This window comes from Ammospiza caudacuta, chromosome 3, assembly GCF_027887145.1.
Source record: "Ammospiza caudacuta isolate bAmmCau1 chromosome 3, bAmmCau1.pri, whole genome shotgun sequence".
Classification (NCBI taxonomy): domain Eukaryota; kingdom Metazoa; phylum Chordata; class Aves; order Passeriformes; family Passerellidae; genus Ammospiza; species Ammospiza caudacuta.
In genome coordinates, this window is record NC_080595.1 from 48251670 (window position 1) to 48272763 (window position 21094).

The 21094-nt window shown below is 39.3% G+C and overlaps 1 protein-coding gene across 1 annotated transcript; it reads left to right on the forward strand.

The window, feature by feature from the left end:
* The first annotated feature begins 1962 nt into the window (after positions 1 to 1962).
* Positions 1963 to 19399, forward strand: EDARADD (EDAR associated via death domain). The gene is made up of 6 exons (XM_058802057.1): positions 1963 to 2069; positions 6255 to 6313; positions 7502 to 7541; positions 10509 to 10597; positions 13363 to 13408; positions 15900 to 19399. The coding sequence occupies exons 1-6, from the start codon at positions 2039 to 2041 to the stop codon at positions 16274 to 16276; spliced, it is 642 nt and encodes a 213-aa protein (XP_058658040.1). The 5' UTR covers positions 1963 to 2038; the 3' UTR covers positions 16277 to 19399.
* Positions 19400 to 21094: the final 1695 nt, after the last annotated feature.

Here is a 21094-nt window from a genome sequence, read left to right on the forward strand (position 1 = left end):
GGCTGCTGGCACAAGTGTTGTTCCACTAAAAAAATTTTGTTATTGTTTACTGAAATAATTTTTTAATCCTCATATAGGAAGATATCAGGTTGTAAATTATGGGAAGAGTAAATGCCATCTTGATTGTAAAACCTGACTTAGCCCACAGCACCAGTGTTTTGTAGCCTTCTGTTGTTTACAGCCATCTGTGCAACAATAGTACACTAGGGATATTTTGAAGGAAATCAATGGATACATTTTTATGTAGGTTGTAAATATATTTTCCAAAAGTTTTCATAGTCACTGTGTCCAGTAGTTTTTGAACAGCACACAGAGGCAATAAATACATGGAGGTCCTCAGGATAGACATGGCATTAATTTGATTGAAGGAGAAATTTGACAGGTCTGAGTTAAGAATATTCTTAGCTCTAATATGGCTATGTCATTCCTCACAGTTATAAAAGAGACTCCAATAATTAGTATAGTGTTTGTGAGATCTGTGTAGATAAGAATACACTTGTGCTCCCAGCCTAATTATCCATCACCAGAACCTTTGTGCTGCTAAGGAAATCTAGGGAAACACACAGAATCAGCAGTTTTAGTTCTAATTTGATTTGGTGTTACCTTTTTGAAGTAAGCCCTTATTCTTTGAGAATGAGTTTTTATATGAATGTGGAAGGAAGGAGAGGCAACTGACCCCTTGAACAGTTGGACTTCAATGATAGACCTAAAAAAAAAAATCTTTGTTTTCTGCACATCATGAATTGCAGAAATCTTAGTGATCTGTTAGCTGTATCTTGGAGATTAAGATATATAGAGATATACATATGTTTGTGTGTATGACCCAGTGGTGGAGCCTCCATTTATCTCAGATGAAATTCAGTAAGAAAATAATTGTAAAACATCAATATTACTGATGTTAAGCTAAAAAGAATAACGTGTGGTGGTGCATTCCACATCCCCACCCTGCCCTTTCCACGCTGCAGTGTGAGAAATACTTGTTCATGACAACAGGATGACAGCTACTGTCATCAATTTAAATTGTGGAAATAACAGCAATTTAATCTTTATCACTTTAAAAAATTATTTGGAACATGCACAAGAGATGAAAAATAATCCATGGGAAAGCGCTCAATTTTAATGCTTAATGGACCAAAGGCTACTTATAGTTGTGCCAGTGTAAGCCAGTCGGCTGAACTGGAGCTCTCTCAGCGTAACAGAATCTATCTGTAAATTTACCTCTTTAATAAAATGAGCCAGGTGGTTCACAAAACTGAACTTTCTAATGGCAGATTCAGTTGTGCCGGCTTTTTTTGTTTCTATTGTAGCAATACATAATATCTCTTATTTAGAGTTTGATTTCATGCACAGACCCCATTTAAGAATCCTGTATTACTTTACATCGAAACCATAAATGAGAGAATTTGCCAGAGATTACAGTGGCGTTCCAAAACAATTACATACAAAGATTTGACTTCATCATGGTATTAGATGTGCCTGTAACATAAGAGGATAAACTTTAAATATCTGTGAGAAACCAGTGCGGTTTATGATTGTTGCTCTGCAGTACTTGCTTTTGTAAACTCTCTGTACACGTTGAGCCACCTGCAAATGCACCTTCAGCCCTAATGGAGACCGCCTTTCTCTGTCGGAAGGCGCTGATTTAGGCTCGTAAATGTCCGCAAGAGCAGGACAGGGAGCATTGATTTTATACTGCTGAAGCGGCTCACTCTTAAATCTGAAGTAGCACTACTTGACAAGCGGTACGTGCACTCCGTGTCTGTGGTCTCAGTGAAACACGGCGTTTTCGCTCAGGGGAGCACCTGAGTGAGGGAGGATTTAACCCGACGTATCCGCGGTATTTCCCGCTGGGAAATGCGCGCTCCCGGCAGACGCGCTTCCTACCGCTGCTCGGGACGGCCATGGGTGGGACCGACCTACCCGGCCCCGTCCCTGCCGGCGAGCCCTACCTGCGGCGGGGCGGCGCAGGAAGGGGGCGGCGCGGCGGGGCGGCGGTTCCGGGCACGTCGCGTTCCTCGCCGCGGGAGCGCCGCGCCCCATGGCCGCTCCGCAGGACCCGCTGCCCCCAGGTGAGGCCGGGGCGCCGCGGGGAGCCGGGCGGGCGGGGCGGGGATGCCCCGAGGGGCGGCGGCCGCGGCCGGGGCCCGCGGGGGTCCAGGACGGGCGGTGCGCGGGGGGCGGCCCGTGGCGCCCATCCCGGGCCGGGCGCAGCCGGGGCCGCGGCTTCTGGGAGCCAGGTGAGGAGCGTACAGCCGGCCGGGCTGAAAAGAGTTCTTAAGTTGCTCCCTTCCCCCTCCGCACACGCCAGTTAAGTACGGTAGTAATTTATCATGTGCTCTGCTGATGTGATTTAGTGTAACTTGTCTTGTCAAGCCTGCTCCAGTGTTTAGCGTGTAAGTTAGTTTGCGCTAGTTAACAGCATTTTCAAAGTACCTTTTTAAAAGGTGTTTTCTTAGGAGCCCAGAGCTCGGGTGGTTACAAAGTCCACGTGCATTAACTTACATAGTAATGGTGCAAATGAGTTTTAACACCTCACCTGTGGTGTGCCAGCATCACAGACTTTTCCATGAGCTGTCTGCTCAGACAGGGACAAAGTTTTGAGTAATTGACAGTAAACAAAAATGCACAAGTGCTGATGGACTTGGGCTTTTCAGGGTACTGAATATTCTAGTATAACTTGCCTATTCAGATCTAAATTCATGTGCCCCTAGACAAAGCAACATTTTTTTATTTGGGTTTAGTCAAAGAGTTCATCTCTATGAGCAGCATTAGTATTAGAGTGATGCCTTGTTTAAGTTGTGCTAAGTTAAACTATTAATGTGCATGCCCAGCCTTGGTGTGGAAATGTGCATGGTTGAACTATGTAACTACAGCTGATTTCAGGGGCTTCACTCACTACTGGCGGTGTCAAGGCTGTGTTGCAGAGTAAAACTGTAACAGAGGGAATACTGCCTCTACTCCTTGGTGTTTTGTGAACCCCCTCCTGCTTAAAGGTCAAAATCCTGAGGTCTCTAAAACTTGCTTTCAGACTTCCTTCCAATGCAAGGGTGAAAAGCAGAAAAACTGTTTGCACTGGTAAGTGCAGAGCATTGCATCCCAATTATAGCAGAGGTATTGGGCAGAATGAAAAGGTGGGCAGTGGTACAAGTCTGCTGCTCCTCTTGCAGACTGGTCATACCGGGTGGGCCCTGGCAGAGCTGTGGCAGCTGCTGGGCAGCATGCAGGTGCAGAAATGAACCTCAGGAGCAACCACTGAACCTGATTTGTGTCTGTCCGAGTCAATGTGCACATGCTGACTTATGTCCATCTGAGTCAACTCAATTATGGCTCCCTGCAGAAGGGTGGGGAAGTAAATGTGGTCCAGTGTCTGTATCCTGTTGGGGCGAGTATGGTGGTAGTGATTTTGTGAGGGACCCGGGTAATGTTGTTATGAAGCTGTCTGTCAAAGTAACCATGAAATCAGACAGTCAGTCAGGTGATACCTTCAGTTCCTGTTGGCCTTTCAGCATGCAAAAACTGTGGATGGTTTACATCTGAGATAAACACAGAACTTTCCTCTCTGCTGTTTTGTGCACCTGAGTCCAGCTCTATGACATGAGCTGTGGAATGTTGGGGCAGATGCATGTGGGAAAGAGAGAAAGGACATTCAAATTGCCTTATTCACAATAATACACTAGGTCTGTGGTTTTCAGATTATCTGCCTGGTGAAGACCCAGGTGAATCATCTGCAGCCCAATAGGTGAAGTCTTTAATCTTAGGTGCAAATATTCATATACATACATGCCACTTATAAAAAACCTGGAGACTTGGTAGTAGTCTGCAGCCTAAACAAAACAATGGAAGTTACTATTCTTCAGAAAAAACTATTAAATAAAGGGAAGCAATTGAGGTATAGGAAATTAAATACAATTTAAAAATACTTTTCAGGATCGATGCTAAGCAAGAAAGATGCAGATTCTCATAACTGTGTTTATGTGTGAGACCTAGAAAGCAGGAGTGAGAGGTCCCACTGTTGTACCCCATCACCTCTTGTAAAGATACCCTTGGGTCTATCAAGTCCTTGTTTCAAATGCCTGTTTTCTCTGAGCTTCTCCAGTTTTTTCAGTGCTTCCCACTAGGTTGTGGAAAGTGAGTTACCAGTGTCAAAATGTACCTTGGTGGTCATGGAGATGTAGAGAAGATGGGGACAGCGCCCTTATAAAGCTGCAGTAGCCAGTGAGGTTCACCAAGGCTTGGATGTTCTATGGGGTCTGCCTTCACCTGCCTCAAGGCACCTCTTACATGGGAAAAAGAAAGTTCTGGGGGTTGTTTTGTTGGTTTGGCTGTTTTTTTTTTTTTTTTTTTTTTCTTTTTAAATTCATCTAAGAATCTGTAAGGAGGAGCTGAAAGGCCTCCAGAATAAACCAACAATAAGGTGTATGCTTTGCCACTGGCTTTGAGTAGAAAAACAGTGAGACTAGGAATGTCTGGGCTGGCCTTCTTCCCTAGAGCCCTTCTTTGGCTCCCAGTGCTGCCTCCTTTTTCAGCTTTCCTTTACTGGGTGGGCTTCTATTTGCCCAGCTCCTCTGCAACTTTCCACTGCAATTCCCACTAGGAGCCTCTATTTTTGCCCCTGCCCTCAAGCAATGTCTTATGCCAGCATATTGTATTTTCCCATGTCCCAGCGACTCTCAACTTCTCTGCATTTGAGAGTTTGTGCTGACTGTTGCTATCAAGGCAGGCTTTATCCAGAATATTTTAATTCCATGTTTCTGAAGCAGGTATTTATCATATACCAAAAAAGACATATGACAAGAACACGGAGTTTAGATAGTTTGTTTGTTTTCCTCTTTTGCATATAGCTTCCTAATTTGCAGTGTGAACAATGCTCAATGGCATTTTCATAGGCCTCTGCCTTTTTTGTGCCTTTGAATGTTTACATTCAGTGTGCAAAGACTGTGCTCAGCCCTTGTCATTTACACCTCTGATCATGTGCCACCTGCTTGGACAATGCCTGTGGATTTCCCGGGGGCTGTAGCACTGAAAAAGGCTTGACGTGGAATCTCAGGGACACCCAGGAACTGCTGGTGGTGGGGCTGCCTCACAGAAGCAGGAGGGAGAACAACTCTGTCCTACTGCTGCCTCCTTTGTTATTTTCAGTTTCTTGTGCTGTCCTGCACTGGTTATTGCTTCGTTCTGTTGTATTGAGTGGATTGATAGGAGTGGGTCCCCAAATAAGCAGCTATGTTAAATTAGAGCTCTTTAGAGTAGTGTCTGTGTAACTTCTGTTCTGTTTTGGGGCTCAGTGTTTATAATGTGTGCTTTGTACTTAATTTCTGAGACTCTGTTCTAAATCTACTGCTTTTTATATTCCAAAGAAGGTAATCACCAAATACTGATTACAGTCATGTCTTACTTGTTGCTGCTGAAAACTTAATGTGTACTTGCAGTAAGTGACTATTAGAGTAAGAGTGACAAGAATGAAGATCTTACCATATAATTTAAAATGTTTTTCAATTTTTGAAAACATTCTTATCAACAGAAGAGATTTCTGAAAAATATGGCAGGATGTTAAATTATAGGAATAATTTTGTGAATCTTGTCTTCTGTATGAGATTTATTTCAGATTTTCTGTGCACTTTTGGTCAGTATTCCACTAGTATTTGTCAATTTAGCTGTTGATGCAGAGGGGTTAACATTTCATGATTCACCTACAGCTACTTTGAAGATTCATGTTTTGATTTTCTTGATATTAATATAGTAGATTTTTACTGTTCTATTGTATACAAATAATTATTTTGCTCAAATATTTTTAAATTAGTGTTTTCAATTTTCTGTTGTAATCTGATGTTCAGTCTAGTATTAATTTTTGTTGTAGTGGGTATGTTCGTTTCCTGTTTGAATTATTTCTTTGAGGAAAAAACTTCAAGGCTATCAATAGGAGAACAGAACTCAGCTTTTAGAAAATTTACTGAATTTTAGTATTTATTGCTGACATGTTTTGTGATTTTTTTCACTAGATATAGTTTGAGATTTTAGTTGAAGTCTATCTTTTGTTAGGTTAGAGTTGGGTGTCCTTTATTGCATGTAATTTCTAATGTCTGTGCTAGTAGTTCTGACATTTTCCAGTTTGTCATGTTTTCTTGTGGAAATGTGACATAATGCATGTAATGGCTGTATAGTTGTTTTACCTTGGTCAGACAAAGTAGCAAAATGTGAATTGGCAGAAATACTTTTATGACTATGCAGTGATAAAGTTTTCTTTTTTCCAGCAGATCATGCAGCAAAAGAGCCCGTGGAGGATACAGATCCAAGCACTCTTTCCTTAACAATGGTATGTGTTTCTAGTCTAGTGCAGTTGAAATCATTATAACTCTGTATGGTTATGTGATGCCACAGTGAGAGAAAACATTCAAGGATACTAACTCACACTGTCAGTGTATATACAAGATTTGACTCCACAAAAAGCCTTAATAAATTAATCTGTGCAGTCAAAGTGTAAGTAAAAATACCAACATGTATATCAGCTGAACTGGATGGTATTATCCGTGAAGCTGCCCATGGGATAACCTCCAAAGGCTCTGGCAGTGACATCTCTTCAATTTAAAAAAGTCCCAGCAACTGAGAAAAATTAGTGCTGACTTTCTTCTGTCTCATAGTTTGAACGGATAAAATAACCCACCTAGGGCTTAAAGTTTCAGCACTGCGAAGCTGTTACTACTTCCTGTAGCTGATTCTAATCATGGAAATGTAGGACCCAAGAGTAGTGCCTTAGGCAGGCCCGGCTGAGCCTCGGGAGGGACCAAACCGCGCCCTCTGGTGCTCGCTGGCACACGAGCATCGCTTGTGTCGGGATCTCAAACATCCCAGGCTCCTGCCCAGGTGGGAGTAATATGAAATTCCGTGAAAACTTTTTAAAATGCGGCTTTCTGTAAAAGCCAGACCTACTGTCATGTAAGGGCAAGAGCCATAGGGAAGGAGGTAAATGTCAGATATAATAAGTTATGTCATGCTCTGGAATTAGTAGTTGTCTCCTTAAGCTCAGTAACAACTGCTTCCTATTCCCTCTTAATCAGGTAAGTTTAAAGCAGAAGGGAAAAATATTTCTTTTTCTTTCAATGCAGTAACATTTTATTAAAAGCCTAATCTGCTAAAAGAGAGTTTGAAGTCATGTCTGTTCTTTCTGATATGCATTACCTTTTCAAGATTATCTTGCTACTTCAGTACAAAACTTCTTTCCTAAGCTCTGCTTTTTCACTAGAAATAGCTTTAAAGATACTGTAGCAAAGCAGCAATCTCTATTACTTCAAGTGCTAATCAGCATTGTTAGTAACATCTCAGTTTCCACAGAAGAATGTTGCTGTATTTGATGGTGAACAGATCAACCAGTAGCAACTTGAGAGATACAACAATAATTGTGCACTTACAAAAGCACATAAAGAAAGAGTATATAACTACTCTTTCCCCAGCACAATTGCACTCAAAATAACAAACATCTGTGTTTCTTGCCTTTTTGTAACAGACAGAAAAATATCCTGTCCAAGACACAGGAGTACCTAAAGGTAAGTATTGTGAATTCTGTCTATTCAGCTATCATTGATCTGTTGCTATCTGCAATAAAACCAGTGGTGTTACCCAACAGATTAAAATAGTCATGCTTTTTCTACATATTTGTGCTTTAAATGTAATGCCCTCTTTATTTTTGTGGTCAATTTGGTGTGTTTATCTAACTTTTGAAATTTCCTTCCCAAGTTTAGTTTTGATCTTAAAGTCACTCTAAAAATATCATCAGAAGACCTGGGTTCTTGATCTGTAAGGAAAATACTGTGGTGCCATTGAAAGACAAGGTTCAGACCACAGATAATAGAGACATCATAATGTTGGATGGTGACTTTGAAGGGACTACCAGTGCCTTCATGCTGCTAGAGATAATATCAAGAAATACCTTGTAGGTCTTTGCCTCTGACTGCATTCCCAGCCTTATAACCTGTCAACTCTTCATGCTGTCTTTTACCTTCAGCTGGTTTAATACCATCTACTGGGGAGCCTACTATTCGGTCTACTCTGCACAAGTTCCTGCCTCTCCTTGCTGAAAAAGGAGTGAGGGAGTGCAGGTTCTGAAGAAAAATACATGGATTACACAGACTGAATAGCCTCCTTATGTTTCCTTGATGTGTGGGGTGGATTTTTTTTGTTGTCATCCCAGGCTTGGCCATTGACTTTTGTCCAGGGAATGCCCTGGCAGGGGCTTGCTTGAGGAGCACTCTGCAGGTAGTGTGTTCTCCATCCTGTATTGCACAGCAGGTCTGCAGTGGGACAGCCACAGGAAACGAGGATTGTCACAATGGAAACTTGTGCTGAGGAGTGGGAGCAGTACACCACTGGGGTTAAAGAAAAGCTGGGCATTATTCTGGGGCTTGACAAAGCCAGGCAGAGGAAATGAGTGCTCCTCAGAAGTGCTGCTCAGCAGGGAAGGATCGTGTGGGATGAAGTCATAAACTAGTTTCTGTTTGTTTGCAGGCAGGTGGTTTGGTCCTTCGAAATTCTTTATTTGCACCAAAGCAATTACACTAGCACATTCTTTTCCATGTTCTGCTTTTTATTTCACCTGACGTTAGATCTTCCTCAAAATTAATTAGATAAATTAATAAATTTTAAATTTGCCAGGGCTGTTTAAAGTCCAAAATTAAATGCACCTGATTTAAAAAAGAAAGCTAAGACATAAGTAGAAAGGTCAGCATTTTCTGTAATAAGGAAGTGCACTTGGTTTATAATTATCATTTTTGCTTCCTCTTACTAAGTGTAAGAAGATGTAATTACTAATAGAGCTTAACATTTCCCCTTTGAATGTGATGCAAATACCTCTTAGTATTCTCTTCATTTCTGTAAATTCATAATTTCTCTGAGAATGGTATTTCATAGTTATTTCTATTAAAAAACCAAACTTAGAAGTGTGAGTCTGTCAACTGAAAATTGTAACAGATGTGCTGGTCTGATTCTGTATAAGAAACAATTATGTTTGTTTCAGATTTAATGTTTGAACTGACAGTATATTGGTGAGAGGGGCTGTCTGTATCTTTTATTGGTCAATTAATTAATGGGCTGTTTCGGAGCCATAACTTAAAGTTCTTGGCACCCTTTACTGATTATGAGATAAAATGGTGTTGAGGGAACTTCTTATCTTGCAGAGGTCACCTTAGTGTTTATCATGATTTGATAATAACTCTATTTCCACTCAAATATAGAATAAATCTCACAATTTCACACATATTATTTTCACAGGTTTGATGCTCATGCTTTGCATTTTCAGACAGACTTTATTTTGGGTGGGTTTTTTTTTTTGTTTGGTTTTGGGATTTTGGTGTTTTTGTTTTGAGGTTTTTTTTTTGGTTTTGTTTTTGTTGGTTGTTGTTGTCTCTGGACCTAGAGTCATAAAGAATAATGATGATCCTCTACCAAACATTGACATCACTGGGGATGAAATATCTTCCATCAGTCTTATAAAACCAGAAAAAGAGGAGAGCAGTGATTTTTGGTTTTCTTTTTCTTGCAAGTGTAAGGATGAATTCTTTGATCCAGATCAATTTCTTGAGTGAGTTAAGAAAATATTGTTTCTTTCTGTTATGTGATGATTCATAAAGATAATAGGGGCTCTTCAATGAGATCTTGCTGCTTAACAAACAACAAATGGAAACATACCAGTGCTACAAATGTAGTCACCCCCATGCAGTGTTCTTGGGTGTAAAAACATGTAGACTATAACCCTTTTTAAGCTTGTGTTAATGGTTGGTCAGCACCTGATTTGGGGAATTATGCAAATAGTTTGATGAAGAGGACCTTACTAATAATGCAGAGTGCACAAGGTCCACAAAGGGTTTATGTATCCTTTGTATCCCATTTTGAGGGCTGAAGTGATGCTTGAAAAGTAAGTAGAATTTGTGCTGTACTAGGGAATGCTTTGTCTTTCAGTGGACTCCCAGGGCTGTTGATAAACACACTTTGAAATGGATAATCTCAGTGCTTCAGCAAATTCCTGTATAGTAGGAATCACTAGGATGAGTCCAGTTCACAAAGGGGCAGAATAAAAGATAAATATTTATGCAGTACTTATTTTAACTCTCATTTAAGTGTGATGAGAAAAGCAAAACAAAAATCAGAGTGACTTGTGACATCTTCAGCCTACTTTGTTGTGTTGGTGCAGTTATATTCTGTAGTCAGCCTTCTGAAAGAACAACATGACTCTTGCTTTAAAAATAGTGTGATGTTTGTTTAGAAAACAACTGCTACTCTAGTATCTAATCTCTGCAAGGATTATATTTCTTCTCACAGTCATGGTCTGCATTGCTGTTACAGACTCTGCTGACTTAACATTTTGGGCTTTTAATCTAGCAATTCCCAGCATTTGATCGTGATATGGAGTTATATTTTTTATGTTAGACAACTATACTATAATTTATGTTTGATAACATAAATTACTTACTATTTAAATTTGTGAGTGGAAGACCAGTGTTTCACACTCTTTGCCTTAGATGAGGAATACCTAACAGATCAAGTTACTTTGGAAATTGCATCTGTGAACATCAAGACCCTTACATCAGATTCTGGCCTAATACAACAGGTAAGAAAAATGATACTTGAATGTGAACTAAGTTACTGCTGCTAATTCAGTAAGTATGTTAACAAATAAGTATATTTTCAAACTGTATCTGGAGAGCACAAAATTATTCAGTAAAACAGACCGGAGATTTGCTTTCTTTTCAAGAGTTCAACGAAGGGAGCTTTTGTGGAGAAGAGCAAAAAAAAAAACCAAGAGATTATTTTATGATTAACATGTACTTTTTCATTTAAATAGGTTTTGATCAATGTATAGATGTTCTGAAGAAGAGCCAGCAAAGCGTTAAAGTTTTGTCATGCATGCTGTGCCTCTGATGAAAATACTTCCTGGCGAAAATAAAGCCAGGCAGTGAAGAAGTAAGGAAACCTAGATTTTGTCTTTAGGGAGGCATTAGATGGTTTTTGCTTTGATTTTGGGACACTGCTCTTCCCATAGTTGAAACATTGTCCGCTTTTTGTGACATCTTTCATTGCCATAGGAAGGGCAATGCTGAGTGACTCCCACGCCCCATGGTTATCATCTTTCAAGTGAATGTTTTTGCTGAATTTCAAATTGATTCTCTTTGGGTTGAGCAGAAAACTTGGAGAAGAGAAATGAATGAGCATTTTTCAGCAAGATGAAGAATTAAAAGGAGTTCCTAATGCCAGAGTCCCAGCTGAATTCCATCAGAAACAAACATGGGTTTGGTATGCATTTCACAGATGATGGAGGTAACCATTCCTTCCCATCATCAAGAAGAGAGCTTAGAATCACTATAAAGATAATTCAGTGTATTAGGGTGGTAATGGTTCCACAGAGCTGGAAAACTTTCTGCTTACCTGCAGACTGCACATAAGTTTATGGCTTTGATTAGACCTGTAGAGGATGATTGGATCTTCATTTATTGCAATTACATTACAAGAAAGTTATCTTGAATAAACTTGAGTGCATCTGATATGATAATTTGGATAATGACTGGTCAGTAAAAATATGAATTTTGAGAACATGTGTGGCACAGGTAAGTATTGCTGCTTTTCTTTGTACTATTTGCAGTTATTTTTTATGCCTCATAAGGCATGTATAATGACATAAGGGCACTTAGGCATTGGCTTTCACAGTAAGGTTTGAGCTTCAATGAATTGATAAAGTCTGAGAAATGAGGTTCAGTACAGCAGTTAAGTGAACAGTATCTGCTTTTACTTTTTTTGTTTGGTTTTTGTTTGGTGTGGATTTTTTGTTTTGTTTAGTTTGTTTTTGTTTTTTTAAATTTGCTTATTTATTTCTTTTGAAGTAGGTCTCTGGGGAGGCTGAGCTGTCCTGGGAAGTTCCTCATTCTCCCCAATGAGTTACTCTTCTGGGAATTTGCTCCTTGAGGCTCAGTAATAACATTCTGCCTTTTTAAGGCATTTGTTGGAGTGGAGACAATTACTATAATCAGGAACTGCAGATTTAATTTTTTTAAGTTTGTGTGCTCACATGTTGCCATGAAGGCCAACTTTGTGTTTAAAAAGCGTTGTCCAGATAAAGCTGTTGTGGTAGAAAAGTAAACTGCGGGAAGATAATGGCAGGGCTTATTTAGTTGCAATTGGCATGTGCAGTATTAGATCTCTCTTGAGCAGACAGCAGATGGTTTGATGCTGTTGCATGTGTGGTCTTGCAGCTTTCAGGGAATAAAGAAATACTGAAAACACTATGCAAATTTTTCCTTTCTTAACAAAGTCTGTAAATATTTTGGAGAGAGTTCACCTTCTTTATAATTAGATCATGAATGCATGCAAGTTCACCACGGCAACTGAAATTGCCTGTATTCTATTTTTAGTGGGTTTCTTAGTAAAGAAGGTGTAGCAGGTTGGACTAGAGTATCTTATTACACTATGTTGTTACCGATATATTGACTTTTGTTTGTATGCACAACCTGCAAAATTAAGAAGCCTGCTGTTTCAGAAGAATGACACAATACAAAAAGATCAACAATACTTCATTGCAGCTATCTAAGGGGAAAATCCCCTTCTACTTTCATCTTTAAATCCTCAACAGAAGAAAGTTATTTCACCTGGCTCCACACCTGCATAGTTAAAGTAAGGGCAGCTGCAGCTTCCCCACAGTTCTACAATCAAGGGGCTGTCCTTCCAGTTTTTAGAGGTTGCTAACTAGTAGGATTTAAATGCTACAATGTGTGTTACAGTCTCAGGCTGCTAAGTAATTTCATTATGCTTACTTATCAGACAAAACATCATTGAGGGAATGTTAACACCAAATAGGGGGAGGGTTAGATCTGATCTGCAAAAATATTCACCTCCACCTGTTGTCTGTAAAAGTTTCCTATGTACCTGAAGAAGTTCATAAAAAAAAAAATTCTCCCCTTGGCCTAGATCAACAAAACAATCCCTTACTGCTGCTTGTTACAAAATTCTTGGCTTTTACATTGCAAAACATTTTAAAAATCTTTTAAATCAAACTATATGTATTGTTAAATAACTTTTGGGTGTTTAAGAAAGAGTTAGTCAAAAGATCCAATGCTATAGCATATCATTAATAAAAATGCTGTTGTTTAGTGCATACAACCCACAGGGCAGTTTTTTATGTGCCAAAGCATGGAAATGCTGCCTGAAAAGACTCCAGATTGTTAGCAATTCCTCAAAACTATATGTATATTCCCTGTCTGATTTTACAAGTAGCTTGGGATTCTTGTAAGTAATCTCCTGCCAGTTGTAAATTAGTCAAATACTTATTCTGGTGTTCAATTGCATTGTTTTATTTTTACTTTATATTTGTTTTCCGCTTTGTAGCCAGAAGACAAAGACACACAGAGCCATACTGACGAATCGCTTTCAGGTAATATGTCAACTTTATTGTTCTCCATATTTTATTCCTAGGTTTTATTTGAAAGTGCTGTTTTAAAATCTTCTGTTTGTCATAACAAATAAGTGCCTGGATAATTAGTGCTTATGGAGCTCATTTCCTTACCAGTGTCATTTACAGCTTCCTCTTTGTTCTAAGATGATGGTGATCAATAGTGCCAACCATACAAAATATGCAAGTTGGGCTTTCCAAATACATTTAGTACCTCTTCTTTTGGAAGTGATGTGTAAATAGCTGTCAGGAGAGGGCAGAAGCTGGCAGTAGGCTGTGAGTGCTTATCCCATCATTTGTGTGAGTTCTGCTGGGGAGGGGATGTATGATATACAGTTCTCTTAGTCTAACAGTAAGAAACTGAGAGTTTCCTATTAGTAAGGCAGCTTGTCCTATCAGGTAGCATTAGGATCATGCAGTTAGTTGGGTAGTGCTTGTCAGTGTCTAGCACAGGAGCACCTTAGAAAAGCAGGATTCTTTATGATGCTTTTGATAGTCTTCCAGATGGTATAGCACAAGAAGCAGGTTGGTTTAGTTTTGTTTACTTATATCTCTGCCCTTTTACAGAGATGTTTTCTTTACCCCTTCTTCCCTGTTTCTATTGGAGGAAAATCTTTCCCTGGCAACCCTGCCAGAGTAAATTCAGATAGGGTGCTCTCCTGCCCTGTGAGCCCAGCCAGAAATTTGATTGGATTATACTATATTCATTTTGCCTTGTTTGTATAAGTAAAGGTTGGCATGAATGAAGCAAGAAAGTTTTGTCTCACTTCAGCAAGTTTAGGGTGCACAAGAAGAACAGAAGAGTTAACATACATATTCCTGTAGAGAACAGCTGCAAGGCCTGTGGAACACCTGTGAGCTAAGATGTCACCAGAACAGGTTTCCCTTTAACAGGGAAACATACAAAGGCATAACTTCTATGCCTTTGTATGAAGTTATGTGTCTGCAGTGGTGTTGTTCCTGCATGTCCTAACTTGTTGAAAACTTCAGAAGTTGTCCTTGGCCTGCTAAAAAGCCAATCTGATGAGCAATGTTACAAAATAACAATAGCTTGTTCTTTCTTTAAAAATAAATAGAACATGCATGCAGACATTATATTGTGGAATTTTCACACAATCTGACAATAATTACTGAAAATAAATAATTGATGTTAGAAAAGAGCCACAAAATCCCACAAACAAACAGCCTGAACAGATGCTGTTGTCCTTATGAGTAGGTGGCACTAACTACCAGATTTTTCCTTTGCCAGAGATACAGTTCAGGCCTCTGATACAGCACTTGTAAATTGTGTCACGGTTTTCTGTTGTTTTTAATAAATCTTTTGATTACTATCAGCCCCTTTTTCAGAGTTTCATCTGAAGTAGGACTAGCTACTTCCCCATTTCAAGCTGTGCACTGAGGTTGGAGCACAGAAACCTTATGAAAAGCTTCTAGGCTGTGTCCATTATATACTATTTGAAGATATCAGATTCCCCCTGCTTTCAAAAAGGAGCAGGGAGAGTTAAGGTCGTATCGGCTGCCAAAATGCTCAGACCATGTCCTGATGTGTTGCAGTGTTAAAGGTCTTGGATTAGAGTTTGACTAGAGGTATGACTCAAACTGGTTTCTATGTGGTTTAAAGGGTATTAATGTCTACTACAGTCTGATAGCACCACATTGTTCCCAGTTTTGGGGGAGATGCTGACTATGGTGTGTAGGAGATATCTAAATGGCAATTTTCAGTATTTGATGCAGATTTTAGAACATATCACCACCTTTTTCCACCAACTTGGTATTTTTCTTTTTCTCGCACATGGAGGAGTATGCACTTTATTCCTTTTCTGATGTACCTTTAAAATAGGTTTTGTTGGCAAAACAAGGACAGTTTTTATTGCAAGAGCCCTCAAAAGCAAAGGAACATATCTACTTTTTCATTGTGTTAAAGTACTAGATGTTGGTTGTATTTGGATCTGTCAGCAGAGATTCTCCTGGTGCACGTATTTCATGTTGTTTTTAAGGTAGTACCTCAGAATTGCAAAGCCTTTTCCTTCGCTCTACAACGCAGGTACACAAGATGCACAGAATGCACACATAACCCTGTTGTTGATGTAAGTGGGTATTATGGTAGATTCAAGGAAGAGACTTTGTTCCAGAACAAAAAAAGGGAACTATCCTAGCTCATACACTGCATTGAATCCTGTGTCTTTTCTGTACAAGTATAAATAACTTTTCCAAGTGATGTACTGTCTTCAAAAATTACTGTCTTTTTGATTAAAGCCACACTTGATTAGCGTGTAGTGAAGAGAGAAGTTTTAGAAAGTAATTTAATGAGCCCTTCATGAGAAGAAGCATTGCATATTGCTATTCTGACTTTTTCAGAAGCCGTTCAAAGAAATATAATACTCCTCAACCCTATATGCTTTTAGCTTTTTGTTGCTGGTGATACCACAGCAATAGATCATAATTTCTTCCCATGTAATTATTTTCACTGCAGATCTCAAGAAAACCTGCAAGGAAAATGTCACCTGCTCCTTGTGCTTATTCCGTGCGCCAACCATCAGTGACATGCTCAATGATGAGGACTTGTTGTACACAGTGAGGCTAAAGCTGGATCCCTGCCATCCAACAGTGAAAAACTGGAGAAATTTAGCAAGCAAGTGGGGGATGACTTATGATGAATTGTGTTTCCTTGAACAAAAGCCCCAAAGTCCCACCTTGGAATTCTTGCTACGGAATAGCGACCGGACTGTGCAGCAGCTGATTGATCTCTGTAAATTTTATAAGAGAATTGATGTTGTGAAAGTGCTGCTGAAATGGGTGGAGGAGGAATGGCCCAAGAGAGGGAACAGAACTTACCAGAATGATTTCTAGGTCAAAGTTGTTATTCTGTATGTGTTAAATGCTAGCTACCACTGATACATTGGAAGTTTCCCTTGCAAGAGAGAGAAAGCCTGTACTGAGGGTTTGTATACTGTGTAAGCTTTATCTACTGTATACACAATGTAAGCTTTATGCCCTCAGGGTTGCAAAGACAACCTGCCAAAAGTGGATGAAATCATCCAGGTTGAGTTCTTGAGTCTGCAAATACCTTCAGTTTCTTTGCTGCTGTTCACAGCCTTCCTAAATAGAAAAGGAATGAAAAAGCCTGACTGCTTGTTTTCCTGCAGCACTTGTGAACCATATCAGTTGTGTGCTGTTGGTATTGGGGAAAGCCACAGTTAGAAGGCAAGTTTCTTGGCCTTACTGGTAATTTTCTATGTTCTACCTAGTAGAAGATGAGGTGGAATCTTTTTTTCTTCCTTTTTAGTTGTTTTTTAAGCTTTGTGACACTGTTTTTGGCACAGGAACACCTCAGTGTTCCAGGCAGCAGTTTGGATCTGAATGTTGCAATTAACTGAATATTCAACATCACAGTTGAAAAAATTAAGTCTCTTATGAACAAGAGTAGACATTAAACAATAACAGCTGTTAAACAAAATAATTACTCACATGCTACTACATCATAGTGTATATATTTACTCTAAGAGAAATCATGCAATTCAGAGAGACTTTTCAACCCATAACCTTTAGGGGCAAAAAAAACCCAATTAAAAGGCTCTGTGCTTAAAACTACTTTCCAAAGGTTTAAAGGCAGTGTACACTGTGAGTGCAGGTATCAAATCCCTCTCACTTTGCAGTGTGAGATGATGGCACCACAGGGTATTATTAGTATTGACTGTAACTTCCCTTTTCACAGGCTGTGGTTTTCTTTACAGTTCTGTGGGTTGGCCCACTTTCTGTCCCACACCAAGGCAGTTGCAGTCTTGTGTGAAACTAGCACTGTATATTGATTAGAACCACTCTAATGGAAAATGAACAGCTGAATTCACCTACAGCCCAGGTGGATAGCTATTAAAGCACTTACAGTGGTTTAGACTGATTTTTTTTAAAGGATTCTGATTGTGTGAATTACACTGTTTACATTTTAAATGTTTCAGAATTGGCCTTTCTCCTACCATTCTTCTGACATCTCAGACATGTAATATGTACATAGGTGTATATACCCAAGCACTGGCCAAGCTGTAGGGCAAAACTAGAATGGGGGTGCAGGTTGATACACTGTTTACTTTTCTTGAGTAGAAATAATAAGAATTAGTAGTGAAGCTGAGCGAAGTCTAATGCGGTATGCTGAGTTTCTTACTGTAAGAGTTTGAAAAGGGACCTCTAGTAATACTTTACTATAGACACTGAGTGATATGGTTACAGAGGAGCTAGAAGTAAAGACTAACATTTTCAAGTCAGGCACTTGTTCTGGACTGACATAAAATTAGCTTTATTTTAGTGACTTCAAGAAGCTAAAAGTCTTGTTTCAGGGTAAAGAAATTGACCTAAATTTGAGGTTTGAATTTTTAATTTTTTTTTGGAAAAGACTGGAATTTGTGATGAATTTTTTTAACCATTCCTCAAAAAAAAAAAAAAAAAAAAAAAAAAGCTGCTGCTCTTTAGAACTCTAGTTTTCTAACTGTATTTTAAGGAGAAAATTTTACTGCTCTGTCTTCTTGGGGCTGGAGTTTAAGTGCTTAATGGTTCTCTTCTAAGAGTGGGTGTTTCCCAACAGATGTCTGTCAGCTCATAACTTTTGCAAATAATCTGTCTTGAGTTAGATGCTCTAGACTCAGCTTTGGGGACTATTGCTGTGGCTGGGCTGCCTGCTGTTTCAGGTCCTGCACAGGCATCCACTGCTGCTGTGCAAATAGCTCATAATGCAGCTTGTCCAACATAATTCCCATACCTTGAGCTGACTGCATGCAGGATTTAGGTTCATATGTCTGTGTGTTTGTTATTATAGATCACGACACAGTACAAAAATACATGACTCCATCAAAAGGGTGCAAGAGAGAGATTTATTACAGCAGCGTTGCTTTTATACTTCTTCAAGATGTTTACACCCATCCAACATACACATTCAGTGCTCACTGTTGATAAGAGGAACAAAGTTCCCAGTAGGTGACCAGGGAGCCACATCACTCTGTGAGCCAGTCAGAGGCCATATCTCTTAACTTTCTCTCCTTCATCCTGTGTCCATGGTAACAACCTTGGTGTTCCTTCAGGAGAGATATGGGGCTTCTCCTTATCTTCAGGTGGCCCTTGCTAGCTCACAAGGACAGCACAGAATGTCTTTCCTACATGTGTTAAGTTGTTCTTCTGAGTGATGAGTGCACGCAGCTTTTCCCTCCATAACACACCACAGGTATATCTGTGTGGTATTATAATATGCTGTGCTTTGGTAGATCCAGACCAGCTAGGAGCTGGAATCTTCATCTAAGAATCAGAATGGGAATATGAAATGATGCAGTAGCATTCCTGAATCAAGGTGTTCAACTGAAATACACCCACTTTCCTGATTTCTGGGTAAAACCTGTAAAATTTTGAGGAAACACTGTCTTGTGAAGATGACTTTGATCTCTTGAAGCTCTTCAAAAGTCAATGTCAGATGCAAGAGTTCATGTTGGATGGAAATAAAGCTGCTTCTGAGAGTTCATAGGTGGATTCAGTATAAATTCAGCTTGGAAGATTGAAAATGTTAGCCTTAAACTTCACCACACACTGGATTACTCATAGTTATACTTGAAATACTTTTTTTTCCTCCTTGTATGGCATAAATTGAGATGTACACACTTTTTCTAGTTTTATATCTGTTTACAAGATACTGGTTTTGAGTGTTCAATTTTTTCTTATGTCTTCTGTTATAATGTGTATTATTTTTAGAGGAAATATAGTTGTCAATGTTTGACTTTATTGTATTTGTTTTTATTACAGCTTGGAAAACAGCTGTTTTCCTTCTCAGCAGTCACCTTGGGATTACTGAACTATCAATTAGTTGCTCTGTGTAAAAAATACCTTATAGATGAAATTCATGATGCCTTAAATCACTTATGTTTGCAACACATACTGCTTTGAAGACAGGAAGATGTATTTTTTAAATCTTTTCTGTCTGAAAAATGGATTAATTTTGATAAGATGAACAATGTATTTATCTAGAAACTTGTAGCTGAGTTATTAAGAGAGGTAAGAAACCTGTATGGGGTGAACTTTTCCTGAATTAATAACCAATTTGATATTGAACACTAAAAAGGCTCTACTAGGCTATCAGTTTTGTTCCATGACATCCTTCTCCTATTCCTGTGTAAGACCTGCTCTCCCTTCAGGGATTTCCAGTTTTTTGCCTGCTGTCTCTGTGCCTGCAGGATGATCAGTGGCCTTTGCCACCCATTTTGGTTTCTTTGAAGCTGGCCAAACCACTATATTATTTCATTCCTGCAAGCTTATCTAAGATAAAATGAGCTTAATTACCGTTCTTCAATGACAAAGTTGCGGTGCTATGCTGCAGGAGAACCTAGTTTTCCTGTGAGGACATCTATGGGTATCCCCAGCAAAATGGTGACAGTGTCCAGTTGTCTTACTCTATGCATGCACTTCCCTTGGATCTGTGGAGAGGAGTCCAGGATGGGTTTGGGACTGTCCTTTGGAACGTACCAAAAAGGATAGACATAGTCAGCATGGTCCCAGATGCTTGCTTCAAAATAACTTGTTCAGAAACGAAAAAAATCAAAGGTTATTCCTGAACCAGTACTGAAAAATGGAGAGCTGCAGCTTGGCCTGGGCAGTGCTTTGTGCAACAGACTACGTATTTTTCACTGTCTCAAAAGGCCTCCCACAGTTCTAGGTCAAGCTGTTAGCAAGAGGAAAGAAATGTAAATTCTGCCTTATGGTTCTTTAAGCTAGGGTAGCACTCTTGACTTGTGGCCAGACATAGCTGGAAATTATTTGTCAGACAGAAGAACTGTTTAAACAAGGTCAAAGGAAGTGCATGGCATTTATAATAACTTAAAAAGCAGCCTACTTGTGTAATTTTTGCAGCAGATCATGTTCTTCTGTCCATGAAGGCAAAGCAATTAGTTATTCATAACTACTTTTGAAATATCTTGTAATTTTAAATTTTGGTTCAGTTTTGGATAGAAGGGCAGAGCGCTATTAAATGAGGATGTGAGCTTGTTGCCTCTTTTTATTCTGACAGAAAAGTGTTTTTCCTAGTCCCCAACTTCAGCTAGTCTTGATTCTATGTCTATTGTCAGTTGGCCTTAAGTGGATAGGGAAGGTATGGATCTACTGGTTGAACAGGCTGAATATCAGCAGCACTAAAAGAACTTACTTTGAGAGGTGCAGTCAGTAGTATTTGCCTGTATTTTGGCCACGGACTGGGACTGACTCTGTCCTACAAGAAACTTAACTGACCCCCATGAGGCAAGAATCTGACAGAAACTGATGGCAAAGAGAAGTAGACAGCCTTGGGTAAGGGTTGCTGTACCCTCTGTTAGGGGCAGAGGGGCAGTTAACAGCTGGGCATACTTACTAGCTTGATCTCTGTATTTTGCCTTTGTAAGACAGTGATTCTTGATTTCAAAGGCCGGTCATTTGAGGAAATGTATATTTGTTATTGTGGTAATAATAGAGAGTTGCCCGAGATTCTTAAATGAGAAAGATCAGTGCAAGTAACTTGCATAATAAATGTGTTCTGTGTATCTATGTACAGCAAGGAATGGATACACAACTTTACACATGAATGTGAAATTATTCTTTTTTTATTATGAGTTTGTTTCAAAATTACCCAATATTTAATTTGGGAATGTTTTTTGACTCAAAAAAAAA

Excerpts from the sequence above, each read along its gene's own strand:
- EDARADD (XM_058802057.1), top strand. The coding sequence starts at position 2,039 with ATGGCCGCTCCGCAGGACCCGCTGCCCCCAG. Across the intron at positions 2,070-6,254 it reads GCAGGACCCGCTGCCCCCAG|ATCATGCAGCAAAAGAGCCC; the intron begins GTGAGGCCGGGG and ends TTTTTCCAGCAG. Across the intron at positions 7,542-10,508 it reads AGACACAGGAGTACCTAAAG|ATGAGGAATACCTAACAGAT; the intron begins GTAAGTATTGTG and ends TCTTTGCCTTAG.